The sequence below is a fragment of the Salvelinus fontinalis genome, chromosome 18 (assembly GCF_029448725.1).
Source record: "Salvelinus fontinalis isolate EN_2023a chromosome 18, ASM2944872v1, whole genome shotgun sequence".
Classification (NCBI taxonomy): domain Eukaryota; kingdom Metazoa; phylum Chordata; class Actinopteri; order Salmoniformes; family Salmonidae; genus Salvelinus; species Salvelinus fontinalis.
Window position 1 is genome coordinate 24,311,422 of NC_074682.1, and position 16,375 is coordinate 24,327,796.

Sequence of the window (16,375 nt, forward strand, 5' to 3'; positions counted from 1 at the left end):
TTTTCTAGTGGCCATTCGGCTGACAATGGAGAGACTAGGCTGTCAGACATCAGAAGGGGTTTAGTCCCAATACAAGAAAAAAGGTATTCAATTAGAAGAAAAATGCTTTCAAAAAGGGAACGGAGACAATTGAATTTCCACTTCTTCTAAACCAGAGAGAGGATGATTCAAGCTCCGAAATCTATTATGCAATGGAAAACCCAAAACTATATTCAAAAGACAAACACAGACAAACTCAGATAATATATTAGTCTCATGGGGATGCCTGATCAGGCAGCAAATTATAGTCTACACTTGAGTTTTGAAATAACAATTTTGTAAACACTATCAAAAACACTATCGAAAAAGCCTATTAAGATGTTAATAAATATTTGGGGGGTTATAAGATGTCCAGGACATCCATTAGACAGGGAGCGCAAATCATGGGGATGCAATAAAATGTCATATTGGCTGTAAGCCATTAATCCACTGTTACACCTTTTAAACTGTGTTAATTTTTGCAAACTTTAAAGACTTTAATAGATGTCTATTGTAATTAATTTCATACCTAATTAGAAAGCACCGCCAAAGTCCATATGTGGACTGCCCTGTTTAGCCCGCTTGATGGCCATAATTGACGCAGTAGTAGAAACTTTTGAAGAAAAAAAGATTATCCATCGAGCAGTCCAATTCGAAGCGCTCTCATAATCATCCCTTTCTAGGTCTCCCCAAAAAGACTTGAAAGCCGCATTGGCTGGCCCTGACCAACCGCCTACTGTTTCCCACCGATGCACATTTCCCACCGATGCACTTGAGCATTTAAACGCCCTAATTAGATCTGACAAGTTAAACGAGTTAGTATTAGAAAAGGAAAAGCTGGTCAAGTTATAATTTCCGAGCCAAACTCTTGATCCCTAGCTTACCACTGTCATCCTTAGTAGTCTCAGTCTCCACATAATGGAGTGTTTCGTAGAATGCCACAGAAGGCAACATCCATCAATCTTATTGCTAATTAATAATGGATACCTTTATTAATAAGAAGAAGAAGAAGAAGAAGAAGAAGAAAATAAGAATCATATAATTTTAAAAGCATTATAGGCATGATGTAAATGTATGCATAGCCATGCTCAACATTAGCAGCAAGAGAAAAATAAACAAATCTAAAGACCAAATACTATTATATGTGCCGAATTATATTATTTTTGTTGAAAAAGATATGGTAGGCCGACACCTTCATATTTGTGTCAACCTGCTCAATGAATAGGCCTACAATATAAATGCCCCAGGTGCATTGCAATGTAAGAATCGCTGGATTATGTTGATGAGAATCTCGTTATTTCGTGTTTGTTCAATAATAGGTGAATAGTAATAACAGTATCCTACATTGTGTCATTACCATCATAATTGTATTATCATTATTCGTTTAGTCTATATTTTTGACTGAAAACGGTGCTTTCTTGCAGTGGCGCCATCATGCAGCATTATTTGAGACAAGTTTTGGAAAAATTGTCTGAAAGCATTAAGATCACCTACCTTGGGTAAGCCTACATGTGGCCCTCTCTATGGGACACCAAGATGAATTACAGGGGGAACTGCAATGAGCTGGATTTGTAGGCAGTAGCGTTGCATGGGTAGAATCACTGGGAAGCCCGAAAATAAAGCCATATTACAACCTATGTGTTGTGATAATTGTGTTGTTTGCTCTATAACCTGCTAATTCATATGCCTTGTGACCGTGTTATATAGACCTAAGGCCGAGACAATAAGAAGACACAGTGGCAGAATAAACCACACCTTTGTTTCAACCACACCTTTGTTTCATCACAAAACTATAGCAACCTCTGTCTGGTGAATTCCACAAAGCATATTGCATGTAGCAAACAGTTACATGACCTACAGCATTGTCAAGCAAGTTAATGTTTCTGACATTTTCAGACCAGTAAACAACTATTGATTTAGAACCACAGAGAGTTACCGCAAGTCGCAAAGAAAACAGCAGCTGCCTCCACTATTCCAGCACCATTTCAACTTCAACATCATCAAATCACCTATGCTTAGTCTAAAAGATACCAAAAACAAGTTTGTCCAATCAACATAAACTAAATATGATGTGGCTGTCCATGGTTCTGATATCTGTGTGTGTGTGTGTGGGTGTCCGTGCGCGTTTGTGCACATAGAAAAACATGTTGACTCACCCTACTTGTAGAGAAGGGCCAATGACCTCCTCCTCTCTTTCATGTTGACAAAATGGTCTATCACTCTGTCATGAAGTACATATTTGTTTTGTTGTCCAAGGCTACCTGGCTAAAATGATTGCTCGCTAGCCTAACTTCCTTTCATGGGCAACGTTAGCTAGTTAACATTAGCCTCCTACTAGCTCCATATTGAACGTCCATCCTCTCTGTCACGATCGTGTGGCGGATTGACGGACCAAAACGCAGCACTTGGAAAATAAGCCATCTTCTTTTATTAAACACAACGAAGATGAACACGACACAAAACACTTTAACAAAACAACAAAACGACCGTGAAGCTACAAACGTTGTGCACATACATAAAGGCTACAAACGTTCTACATAGACAATTACCCACAACCAATGAGAGCCTATGGCTACCCTAAATAAGGCTCCCAATCAGAGACAACCGAAATCAGCTGTCTCTAATTGGGAACTCATTCGGGTAACCATAGACTCTCCTAGAATACTAACCACCATAGACAATACTAGACATCTACACTCAACACAAAACCATACACTACAACCATTAACCCCTTTATCAAATAAACACCCAAAACAACAAAACATAAACATTACCCATGTCACACCCTGACCTAACTACAATAATAAAGAAAACCAATAATACTAAGGCCAGGGTGTGACATAACCCCCCCCTTGAGGCGCGAACTCCGGGCGCACCATACACAGTCTAGGGGAGAGTCTGGGTGGGCTTCCTTCCACGGTGGCGGCTCCGGCTCTGGTCGCGGTCCCCTCGTCACCACAGTACCTAACCACCTCCTATGCTTTCTCCAAACGACCCCCCTCCACATGAACCCCATTGCATTCAGGGGCAGTTCCAGACTAAGGGGCAGTACCAGGGTAAGAGGCAGTACCAGGATCAGGGGCAGTACCAGGGTCAGGGGCCGTACTAGGGTCAGGGACAGTACCAGGGTAAGGGGCAGCACCAGGGTAAGGGGCAGCACCAGGGTAAGGGGCAGCACCAGGGGAAGGGGCAGCTCCAGGGTAAGGGGCAGCTCCGGACTGAGGAATGGCAGCTCCGGACTGAGGGACTGCAGCTCCGGACTGAGGGACTGCAGCTCCGGACTGAGGGACAGCCCATGGCTGGCTGACAGATCTGGCTGCTCATGGCTGGCTAACTGATCTGGCTGCTCATGGCTGGCTGACGGATCTGGCTGCTCATGGCTGGCTGACGGATCTGGCTGCTCATGGCTGGCTGACGGATCTGGCTGCTCATGGCTAGCTGACGGATCTGGCTGCTCATGGCTAGCTGACGGATCTGGCTGCTCATGGCTAGCTGACGGATCTGGCTGCTCATGGCTGGCTGACGGATCTGGCTGCTCATGGCTAGCTGACGGAACTGGCTGCTCATGGCTAGCTGACGGATCTGGCTGCTCATGGCTAGCTGACGGATCTGGCTGCTCATGGCTAGCTGACGGATCTGGCTGCTCATGGCTAGCTGACGGATCTGGCTGCTCATGGCTAGCTGACGGATCTGGCTGCTCATGGCTAGCTGACGGATCTGGCTGCTCATGGCTGGCTGACTGATCTGGCTGCTCCTGTCTGGTTGACGGCTCTGGCAGATCCTGTCTGGTTGGCGGCTCTGGCAGACCCTGTCTGGTTGGCGGCTCTGGCAAATCCTGTCTGACGGACGGCTCTAGCGGCTCCTGTCTGGCTGGCGGCTCTAGCGGCTCCTGTCTGGCGGACGGCTCAGTGGGCTCATGGCAGACGGGCGGCTTTGCAGGCTCATGGCAGACGGGCGGCTTTGCAGGCTCATTGCAGACGGATGGCTCAGATGGCGCTGGGGAGACGGATGGCTCAGATGGCGCTGGGGAGACGGATGGCTCAGATGGCGCTGGGGAGACGAGCAGTTCAGTCAATGCTGTGCAGACGGCAGATTCCTGCCGGCTGAGGCGCACTGTAGGCCTGGTGCGTGGTGCCGGGACTGGTGGCACCGGGCTGGGAACACGCATCTCAGGGCTAGTGCGGGGAGCAGCAACAGGACGCACAGGACTCTGGGGACACACAGGAGGCTTGGTGCGTGGTTTAGACACTGGTGGTAAAGGGCTGGAGACACGCACCATATAGCTAGTGCGTGGAGGAGGCACTGGTGGTACTGGGTTGGGGCGGGGAGGTGGCGCCGGAAATACCGGACCGTGCAGGCGTACTGGCTCCCTTGAACGCCGAGCCTGCCCAACCTTACCTGGTTCTATGCTCCCCGTCGCCTGACCAGTACGGGGAGGTGGAATAACCCGCACCGGCCTATGTAGGCGAACCGGGGACACCATGCGTAAGGCTGGTGCCATGTACGCCGGCCCGAGGAGACGCACTGGTGACCAGATGCGTTGGGCCGGCCTCATGACATATGGCTCAACGCTCAGTCTAGCCCGGCCGATACGTGGAGCTGCAATGTACCGAACCGGGCTATGCACGCGTACAGGAGACACCGTGCGCTCTACTGCGTAACACGGTGTCTGCCCGTACTCTCGCTCTCCACGGTAAGTACAGGGAGTAGGCGCAGGTTTCCTACCTGACTTCGCCACACTCCCTTTAAGGCCCCCCCCAAGAAATTTTTGGGTTGTACTCACGGGCTTCCAGCCTTGTCTCCGTGCTGCCTCCTCATATCGCCTCCTCTCGGCTTTCGCTGCCTCCAGCTCTTCACGAGGGAGGCGATATTCTCCAGGTTGATCCCACGGCCCCTTACCATCCAGTATCTCCTCCCATGTCCAGAAATCCTTTGGTGGTAGGTCCTGTTGCCGCCTTCCATGCCGCTTGGTCCTATGGTGGGTAATTCTGTCACGATCGTGTGGCGGATTGACGGACCAAAACGCAGCACTTGAAAAATAAGCCATCTTCTTTTATTAAACACAACGAAGATGAACACGACACAAAACACTTTAACAAAACAACAAAACGACGTGAAGCTACAAACGTTGTGCACATACATAAAGGCTACAAACGTTCTACATAGACAATTACCCACAACCAATGAGAGCCTATGGCTACCCTAAATAAGGCTCCCAATCAGAGACAACCGAAATCAGCTGTCTCTAATTGGGAACTCATTCGGGTAACCATAGACTCTCCTAGAATACTAACCACCATAGACAATACTAGACATCTACACTCAACACAAAACCATACACTACAACCATTAACCCCTTTATCAAATAAACACCCAAAACAACAAAACATAAACATTACCCATGTCACACCCTGACCTAACTACAATAATAAAGAAAACCAATAATACTAAGGCCAGGGTGTGACACTCTCAGGCCAGGGGAACAATGTATGAATGAATGGTTGGATCAGAATCACCATTATAATCATTGGCCAGTACAGAGAACTAAGTAAAACCACAAGTCCAAATCCCTATCCCCATCCATTGCTAATATAGGAAAGGGCCAACTTTATCTAGCTCTAGTCACCGGAGGATAACTACACAACAAGATGCAACAATTCAAGTTGTTTCTGACCAACGCTCTCAATGCGATTTGATAGGAGTGACGCCAAATTCAAACTGGCATCCCTTGACACTTTTTTTTGGTGCGCCAGGACCAGCTCACTCAGTTTAGTTCAAAGCTGATTGGCTGTTATTTTATTTTTTATTAAGGGAGTCCAAATGCTCACTGGCTTCCCTTACATTCAATGCTACTGGCGGCAACAATGTCATACTCTTTTGGACCAGACAACATCAGATAGATGGCCTACAAATACAGAGACAGAAGGGTGCTGTTTCGCTCGCTCAGATGCTCTCTCTGGTGAGATACATTCAACCTCTTGCAAATTGCAGGGCACAGAGGTGTCTATACCAGCCATGCTCAAGTTAAACAAAAAAAATGAAACTGAAATTAGTCATGCAATAGCTTTAAACTAGTGACTCGTTTGGGAAAATTTAGCATTATATACTGATGAAAAGTATAAATGCAACACCCACTGGGGGGGAAGAGTCACTGTCGTGCCCAGTTCATGACTGTGTTTGTGTGTGTGGACCATGATAGTTCCTTAACGGTGGACACTGAGGAACTTGAAGCTCTCAACCCGCTCCACTACAGCCCTGTCGATGTGAATGGGGGAGTACTTGGCCCTCTGTTTCCTGTAGTCCACAATCAGCGTTTTGTCTTGCTGACGTTGAGAGAGAGGTTGTTGTTCTGGCACCACACTTCTAGGTTTCTGACCTCCTCCCTGTAAGTGTCTCATCGTTATTGGTGATCAAACCTACCACCGTCGTTGATGTTGGAGTAGTGCGCGGCCACGCAATCGTGGGTGAACAGGAAGTATAGGAGGGGACTAAGCATGCACCCCTGAGGGCCCCGTGTTGAGGGTCATCGTGGTGGATGTGTTGTTGCCTACTCTCACCACCTGGGGACGGCCCATCAGGAAGTCCAGAATCCAGTTGCAGAAGGAAGTGTTTAATCCCAGGGTCCTTATTGGAGGGCACTATAGTGTTGAATGCTAAGCTGTAGTCAATGAACAGGATTCTCACAAAGGTGTTCCTTTTGTCCAGGACTTTCAGTCCAGGCCTGTGTACCTGCATCCAGCCAATGATGCCTTATATACATAATTGCATGCAGCCCACCTGTTGCAAGTAACTGAAGCAACACAGGAAAGGCAATATGCACCAAAATAACATTTTGATAAAAACAACCATTTCTATTTTAATTATGACATAATTACGTTGGAACAAGGGTATTGACAAAGCATTCCACCAAAATAGAATTTGACTCAAGTGTCTGGAGCACCCATCACCATAATGCAAGAACATCATATATCTCTGGATAGCTGTTTTTCGAGCATGATATATCCCTGAAGTATGTGTGTGGACGCACATAAGAGGCACACATAACCAAAGTGTCAAGACAGACCATATATCTATATCATTATTGAAAAACTATACTATGATATTCTCATTAAAAGAAACGTGCGATAGGGTCAACACAAGTTCTATTGAAAATAGGTTAAGTAAAACACAGGCGGAAATGACAGGAACATCCTGCACACTATTGCTATAACCGGGGCCTTGAGGGCAATTCTTCATAATTTGTGCCATATGATTTTTGTCCGAAAATCTGTTCTGCAACCCCCCATGTACACTAAATACCGTGGTTCAAACAAAACGGCTGCAAAAGTATCGACCACATTAAGGAAATGTGAAGTGAGTAGTCTAGTCTAGATTAAAAAGATCATCATCATCAACAACAACAACATCATAAACAACAACGAGGACCACGAAAACATGCACGGATTAAAAGATCCTAAAGTGATGATGTATCTTAAATTTAGTTTTGAAAGACTTATGAATCACAGTATAGGCCAATATTTTTATATTTTTCAAGCATGAAATGTTAACCTTGGAATCCTATATCGTATCCAATAACAATGTACAGTAAATGAGCCGGGAAATGAAATCCTTTTAAGTTATTAAGCAGGAAAGGATTCTGAACTCGTCTTTATAAATGAGGTAGAAATTCCCATGTCTTCTTCTACACTTCTCAAAGTCCCTTAAATAGCTGTAGAGGGAAGATTGTCCATTTTGGAGAATCCCACAAGAGATGGAAAACCATTCCCCTAAGTAGTGTGCACATGATAGGACTTGTCCCACGTGGCAAACATTGCTTTAATTAAAAGACCAGACCAGCCAAATGGCTTTTAAACACTGTCTGTCAGTTTGTAATACGATGAACCACCATTGTGTTTGTGCCGCAACAATAATGTTTCTGAGAAGCATAAGGATCGAGTTGTCCTCATCTACTTTCTATATTTCCTTGGCTTGCTCTCTATTATTATTAGTATATTTTTAACAAGACTGCGGAGAACGAAAATCCTGTACATGACAAATTCGGGGTCCCCCTCAAATTCACAGGTCACCCAAAACAGTAATTGCGCGTTAACGCTCCTCCCGAGGAGAGAACGAATCGAGACCTAATCGTTCAAATGTTTTCTGTATCCGTTTAACGTGTCATTACCATCCGTTGACGTGTTATTTAGAAATCAGCCCCGTGACATAGGCTATAAATCACCGTGTGTTCAGATACCAACTCGAGGTGTGAAAATATTGTTCCTTTATCACAGTGGCGGGTAACGATTAAAGGGGTCCATACTGTTAATTGTATAAAAGCTTGTAAACCATGACCCCTGCTAAATATTGTTCACTGTCGAAGAAATCGGCTTCGGTACAAACGATTTAGCATAAATTACCAATGATTGTGTTAGTTTTGGAGAGCGTGGAGTCTTTAGCCTATGTCAGTGACTGATTTATGCGTTTTGAGTCTCAAAATTCAGTGTCCTATCAAAATCAAGACAAAGCTTTCCTAACAAACCTATTTGAAATCTAATTATGACCGGCTTGGGTAATTTGATTGGTTCCAGGATTACACCATGGTCTTTATCGTGATTTTAACTGTCCGTTTCCATAAAATAACCAGGCATGCTTACAGTAGACTCTAATTTACATTATTTGACAGAAATTGGAAGCCTATTGTCTTTAGTAGGCTATAATTGATTTAAAATATTTACAAACGTTTTTAAATAGTTAAATGTGATTTCTTAATTACAACTAATATATTGTTTTGAACCAGAACATATTATTATTATTAATATATAATAATATTATTATTGGGCTATTATTAGGCTATTCGTATTATTTATATTATTATATTCTATTATTATTGTCAATAATATCGTAATCGATTATATAATTAGCTGTTGCGAGGGTTTTCAGCTTTTGCCCTCTGTGTGTAAGAAATCTACCAATGTAAATTCCAGTGAAATGTGGCGAAAGCGGGCTGCGGGGAGGTTAATCCGAGTTTAATGCAGTGAAGCACAGCGCAGGGTCTGGGCTATGATGGGTGTGTTATCTCTGCCCAACATTTGGGTCTCCCTCAATTTCAACCTAACCAAATAGCTGCAAGAAAGTGCAGATAGAGTTACTCTCAATGCCTGAGGATTTTTTTATTAATAGCTAAATAACTTCCCCATACTTTCATTAAATCTCTCTCACACACTATTCCAGATGGATTTGTTTGAAGTTGTCTCTTACTTCATTCCCCTGTCCTTCTCATTCAGCACGGCTTTAGACCCCGAAATATAGCTACATTATATTTCAGGAGATATGTGTGTGCGTGCGCGTGTGTGTTTGTGCGTGTGCGTGTATGCATGCGTCGAACACACTCATTTCAAAGCTTTCTTTATTTTTGGTCTTTATACATTTAAAATAGTTTTGCCCGTTTCTGTCGTTTAATAAAGTCTGCAACTTGTCAGTTCTCGTAGATGACGTGATTCTTCACTAATCCTTTGCATAAAACAGCCTTGTTCTTAATCGATACCCATGATCATTTAATAGAATATGCACACAGAGAAAGTGAGCCTGGAGCCTCGGATTGCCTAACACCACAGTGGCTCTCCAATGCTCTCTCTCGTGATCCCTTCCCAACGCCCAGAAAGCCCGTCTGACCTCTGTTTGATTAGATTGAGAACCACAGGTAATCCGAAGATTTGCTGAAGTGTCCCTTGCCTCCACCTCACCAATTCCTCCAGGCTACAGAGGACAGTTTGTTGGTTTAGTTATTATAGATTATCCCTTTAAAATGGGCGGATTCATTCTTTCCCTGGCGTTCTGATCAGTCATGCACAAACAATATACCTTCTCCAGGATTGAGAACATGCACGTGTGGCGTTTTGTCTAACCCCTTTACCCCGTTGGTCGCCTAATTCAACTTGTCAGGGTCATCGCAGCATCTCACTATCACTATCACGTTATTGAGGATGGCAGGTGGAAAGCGTATATGGATGAATATTCTTATCAAAATGACATAGGCTAAGGCTGCGTTCCTTTTATAAACACGTGTGTAGGGATACCAAGACAGTGGAGGTACAGCTTTCTGTAAACTCTTGTATATAATCTATCTATCATCTCCACACATCATGGTGATCTATCTCCATTAAACTACGCCAAGTGGCAGCGGTGTAAGGCACTACATCTCAGTGCTAGAGGAGTCACTACAGACCCTGGTTCGATTCCAGGCTGTATCACATCCAGCCGTGAATGGGATGTCCCATAGGGCGGCGCACAAATTTCCCACCGTCGTCCGGGTTAGGGTTTGGCCGGGGTAGGCATCATTGTAAATAAGAATTTGTTCATAACTGACGTTCCCAGTTAAATAAAGGTTAAATATAAATAAATAAAATAGCCTATTGCAACTTGCTTGAAATTATACATTGAAAATAGCCTACTTGTTTTATCATTTCGGATTACACAGAAGATAAATCTGTGATGCAACACTCACATAGAGCCTATGAATAAATAGACAAATAAATCAACACATTTAATACATCTAGAGAGCTCTGAAGTAAACCACAAATCTCGTCAATGTGTCACCAGGGCGAGCCACTGTGAGCTCCGCTCAGAGATGAAAGTGAAAAGAAATAAAAGGCTCAATTTAATCTGCGTTAAAACCCTTCAACATAACGTTTGTGCTTCCAACTCAGAGAGTGAGGGGCTGATTGGGGATAAATACATTTCTTACCATGCCTGCAAGCTATTACACCCCACTGCAACACAGCCACCTATTCAACAGACACGTTTCCATTACTTACGCTAATAAGTCTCAACGTTATTAAATGCCATCCGGATGGTAAACTGTATAAGGACAAATACGAATCTTTTTAAGAATTAAAAAGCACATTTGGTATGTTCTGAGTTCACGAAGGCAGATCTGACGCTGTCATTCGTAGGCCTACGTGAGGTATCCAACATTCTGATGTGACACTGTTGCAAGTAAATGAACATTTCATAATGCAGGGCATGGGCCGACCAAATCTTCGATGTAAACATGGTCATACCGGACATTTGTTTCCTATTCGTGTGTTGAACATCGAATAAGAACAATCATCATCAGAAAAAATAGCAAAGCAATTAGGAAAAAATGCAGTTAAACATTCGGCAACAAGTTCACCTTGGAATGGAACAAGATAAAATCCCTTTGAATTCAGAAGCCGAAATGATGCTGGCTCTACCAATGGGTAATTTTGCCTGAAGTGTTTATAGCCAAAGGCTATCTGTTTACAAACTGAAACGCCAACATTACACCATGCAGCTGAGAAACACAATGATCCGACCTCTAAATGGATAAATGGACACAAACCATTTAAAAAAAGAAAGCACCGTTTTGCACCATGAAATGCGTTGGCTATTCTCCTCCAACCGATTATTCCGTAATATTACAAAACTATCTACCAGCGGGGTATACTGAATAATTCATTTCCCTTTATATGTACCCTTGCCCTTTGTCCAAAATATTTTCTTTCTCTGGTTGCGGGTTTTTGAATGAGAATGGACCGGACAATTCCCCTTTTTGCTGCCCTGCTTTCTAAGATTTGCCTTTGTAGACCTACCTCGGAATCTTCACTTTAGAAAAGCGTCATTGGAGAGAGGTTTTGCGACTGAAGTTCATCTTCAAGTTCGAATAAGTTTGGCTGTGTTTTTTTATGGGGAAAAGCTTTTTGTGAACTCTTATCTAAACCCTATTTAATGATGTTTGATCTTCTTAAATGGCGACCTTTGTCTCTTTCAGGACAGGTTTGTATAGGCACTATGATTTTCTCTCTCCCTCTATATTCAATGACAGAGAGCGCACTGACAAGTGGCACAATAACTAACTGAATTACATTTTTCATATAGACTTAGGCTATACAAAAATATGAATTTGAGTTATCTTAAAATACTAGCTAAATAAATAATGTCGTTTATTCTGATTAGCTATAATGTTAAAAATTGTAATATTCACAATAAGCGTTGTTATCTTTAAATGGTAATCATTTGTTTCAAAAACGTTTGTTACCAACTAGTTAATGTGTGCAAGCGTTAACATAATTGCCGTGAGTATTACGGGGATATGGCTGCAGAGAAGATGCCCTCCTCGTTTCAGTTTAACTAACAAGTGATGTAGTGTCTCTAAACCGACATTGATCGTCAAACCGGTCAACTGTCAGCTGTCGTTTAGGAAGATCGTTAAAAGAGCGGGAGAGGAATTTGTAAAACAAATACATTTTCTGGAGCTAAATAGGCTACCTTCCGTCAGGGCTCACATAAATAATTGAGTAATTGAGTAAAGACTGACTGGGATTTCAAAGCAGGAATGAATGAGCCAATCTGCGAGAGGATTTTCCGATTTACCATAAAAGTATAAGAATTTCCCAAGAGATATTGACCATAGAAAAATACATTGAAAATCAATTGTTGACCTATTTGAAAATTCTAAGATGATTAAAAAAACAACTGTAGCTCCACCTCCAAATAATAAATAAAATAATTATTAATTATATAGGCCTAATAGGAATAGGGTGTAGGCCTACTAAAATGTAATAATAACAACAATAGCGATAACGATAATAATAAAAATAATGGCTGTTGATTATGATGATGTTGCTATTGGAATTAGCATGGGCCTAATACAGCATTATCGTGGTGTGTGTATAGGATAAAAGTACGCCTAACATTTTATTGTTTAATAAGACAAATAAGAATGACACGATTTAGTCACAATTTATAGCAAAGTAAACCATGTTTTTCTTTGCTGGCCTACCTTTATCACCGAGAATACCATCGATGCTATGCTTTGTTTTCTTTTCCCCGTCTTCATCCTTCTTATCACTATCGTCGTCGTCATCTTTCTTGCCGAATCGGGCCCTCAGAACTCGGCTGATGGAACTCACTGAGAGAAAACCAAATAGGCCTTGGATTACAACAAAAAAGTCCGACGGTATTTTGTATAGTAAATGAATGGTATATTTCCTCATATGTATATGCTCATCAGCTCATATCAAGACAATGTGAAAAATAATAAAGTTACAAAAATAGAAGTACAATACATAAAAACTGCACATTAAATACCAGACTGTAGAGGGGTTCATGTCTCATCCCCTTACAGTAATCACCATAAGAAGGAAAAGTTGCTTACCAGAAGCCTCACCTGAAGGAACAGTGCTTCTGTCGCACACCCCATCCTTCAGCAGCTTGTCCCGGATCTCCCAACTGAACATCCCGGGGTTTTCTCGCTTGTACTCCTCAATCCGCTTCTCCACATCCGGAGTTGATACCTGCTGTGGGTTTTATCATGTGCAACGACCAGACACAGAGAGAGGAAAGTCGAAACAACTTTTAATTCACACGAAGAACATGATATTGTAATGTATATGGATACAAATACACATAGCCTACGTGTTTACCTGATGGGGAGTTTGAAATTAAGACGCATGCCTTCCTACAACATTTCAAGGCCTATAGCCCAGTCCTTTTGTTAAATTAACGTCAAAATTAGATTTATTTTGTGCATTTTAGCTAACCCTAACCCATTTCCTAACCTTACCTCCAATTATCCTAAACTGCTACGTCAATTATACTAACTTGCTGCGTACATTTTCTGAACCTGCTACGAAAAGCCAAATCTGACGTTTAATTCGACAAAAACTGGATACCTTCTAGCCATGAACCTATAGCCTAGGCTACTCAATTTACTGATTGAAGGCCTAGTTTCGAGATGTATGGTTCCTGTCTTCATAGGCTACCTCACAAATCAATCACACACAAAACTGCATGTATTTCACTCCATGCAACAGTCATAACTTATAGGCTATAACTCGTAATGTTTGCATGTGGAAATGGTTGCATCATGCAGGCATGCAGGTGTGTAAAATGCACGTGACATGATAACTGACGAAGAAGAAGAAGAATTGATAGTCTTACACGGATTGCAGGTCAAGGTGTCGGCTAGCTGAAGTCGATTGTGAAATAACGTAGAAACTATAGTCCTCCACTCACCCTAGGCTTGCTGCCTCCTATTGCCCCGGGACGAATCGAACCGGTCTCCTGGTACCGACAGAGGATTTTGGAGACACAACCATGGGAAACTCGTAGCTGTCGCGAGATTACGCAGGGTCGGATGCCATGGTGGGCCATCTCTACTATCTTGTGTCTGATATGATTTGGCAGCGGCCTCCCGTTGATGAACACTCCACCGAGCTGGTTCACCCGACCTTGGCCCAGGGGGGTTGATACTGTTCCACAATAAACATATTCAGGTCCTGCATATTGTCCTGATGATATTGTAATTGTTAAAGTTTAATGCGCAAGAAATCAAGTTAGACAACAATGCAATGACAAAGAGGGCAATGTGAAATTAGGTTAAGGATAAACAATTAAATATGTTGATGTGAAATTGGTTTGGTACAATATAGGCCAACTTTAAATTAATTAATATCTTGAGCGTTATTTCACATAGACAATAATTCAATACAAAATGAGTAGGCCTAGGCCTGTAGTTCTTGACTATCAATTTTCGGCACAAATTCCATTATCATGCGCCTATAATAATCATCATAATAATATTAATTATCATTATCGTCATCACAACCGTGATAATAATACAGTAATAATCATTGTATGGATGTGTCGAATGGATGAACGTCTAATTCTGACATTAGACTGTGAGAACTGGTAGCAGCAAAGGTTTATTATACTAAACTATAAGATAGACACATTCCAAACATATCCCACAGCCCATCCATTCTTAGTAGATAACCCTGCCCACACTCATTCCCAGTCAGCCTGGCTGGCAGGACGTATCATTAGTGCCATAGAGCACTTGAGGATCTCATTTCGTATTCAAGAGGCACTGAAGAGTGTGGAACTTTCCACCTTGATTATTCCTAGTCATGCTGTACAAATATTGATGTGATCCTTTGAGCTATCTCTTTGCTGTGTATTTTGTTTCCATTTGCAGCAACAGGATACTTCAACAAATCCTGGAGCTTTTGGTATTGTACATTTTCGTTAAAAGCTCTTGAGCACGAACAGGCTGTGATTGGGACCGATTCCCATAAATAGGCCTACCTGCAAATACAAATTGGTATTTTTCCGCGCATTTGCTTAGATCTTTTTTTTGTATTTCCTCGCATAGTTTATAATTTGACTCATGAAGTTATCTTAGCAACCATGTCACCATTGGTTTAGTACGTTTTAAATTGCATAAAAATATCACTAATCAATCAGGAGGATAGGCCTATTACGCATTCAAAATTCTATGAAGTAACATTTTGATCATCCGTATTGTCAGTGAGGTAAACATAACAAACACTAGAAATAATCCATTTAAAGTAGGCCTATACTTCTACAATCAACATCTAGGCCTGTCTAGCAATGTTAGGCTGTCTATTCTGTAACACAACAATTTAATTTTCCCTGTATAGTAGCCTAGACCTAAATTAATAGACAATATAAAACACAATTGTCTAATATTTAACAAAGATGAGCTACAACAAATCAAAAACACAATTGCCTAATATTTCTTAATCTTTCACGAAGATGAGCTATAACCTCCCTCTAAGATGACGAGTTATTTTTTGTTGCAACTCTCGAGAAATGTTTTCCAAGTTAAAAAGCTGCCGTACCTTCCAGAGGGAATCCCGTGCGGGGGTAGTTCTGGCCTGGCGCAGGGCGCATCATTCGAGGCACTGTTCCTGGTAAAGTAGCCATTCTAGCTACTGAAGCAACACCGAGTGGGCACTGGTACCAAATTCTTACTCGTGCAAAGTCCAGACAAGAAAATGTAGGTCTACGCCGACAGGATGTGACGAAATGTCTCCTCTCAAAAGGATAAAAAGCAGACAATAAAATCGTAGTCCCAGTCAGAGAAACTCCTAAATAGTTAAACCCCTCCAACAGCAAAAGCGGTGATGTTCGTCACCTGGTTGGTGAGTTGGTGAGGTAAAAGAAGACCCCTTTAGTAAAGGGTTTTGTGCAGTGTTAAGGGAGGGGATGCACCTTGAACTCAAATGTGTAAATGGGCAAAGTTTATTTAATTCTTTACCTTGATATACGTTATCCGCTAGTTTTAACGTCTGTTTGCTGGTTGAAAGTAGTATAAGTGGCCAACTTTGGCGCGCGTTGTAGGAGGAGACACTGGAGCGCGCCGATAGGCTCGACGTTCCTTATTTTATTCATGACCGGGAGAGTGGGTATAGCCGCGGACTTGTCGACCAATCAGACAACGGCATGGGAAGCAACGCACTCATGCAGTTTTGAATTCATTGCATCACTCCCTCCACATTACAAAACTAAACCTGAATAAAACACGAATCCTTCTTTGCTCTGTCCATACACG

The 16,375-nt window shown here is 42.5% G+C and overlaps 1 protein-coding gene across 12 annotated transcripts in view; it reads right to left on the reverse strand.

Annotated features, from left to right (window-relative positions):
* LOC129815188 (paired box protein Pax-7-like) overlaps positions 1–16,189 on the reverse strand; it is a 75,393-nt gene extending 59,204 nt beyond the window's left edge. For 2 of the 12 annotated variants that reach the window (XM_055868695.1, XM_055868693.1), the window contains exons 1-4: positions 15,663–16,189; positions 14,035–14,270; positions 13,187–13,316; positions 12,800–12,928 (exon numbers count right to left, since the gene is read on the reverse strand). In XM_055868695.1, coding sequence (XP_055724670.1) covers positions 12,800–12,928; positions 13,187–13,316; positions 14,035–14,270; positions 15,663–15,747 — 580 coding nt within the window. In that variant the 5' untranslated portion in view covers positions 15,748–16,189. Of the gene's footprint in view, positions 1–12,799; positions 12,929–13,174; positions 13,317–14,034; positions 14,310–15,662 lie in introns of all 12 variants that reach the window. The other 10 variants (XM_055868689.1, XM_055868687.1, XM_055868692.1 and 7 more) reach the window with 7 other exon arrangements.
* Positions 16,190–16,375: the final 186 nt, after the last annotated feature.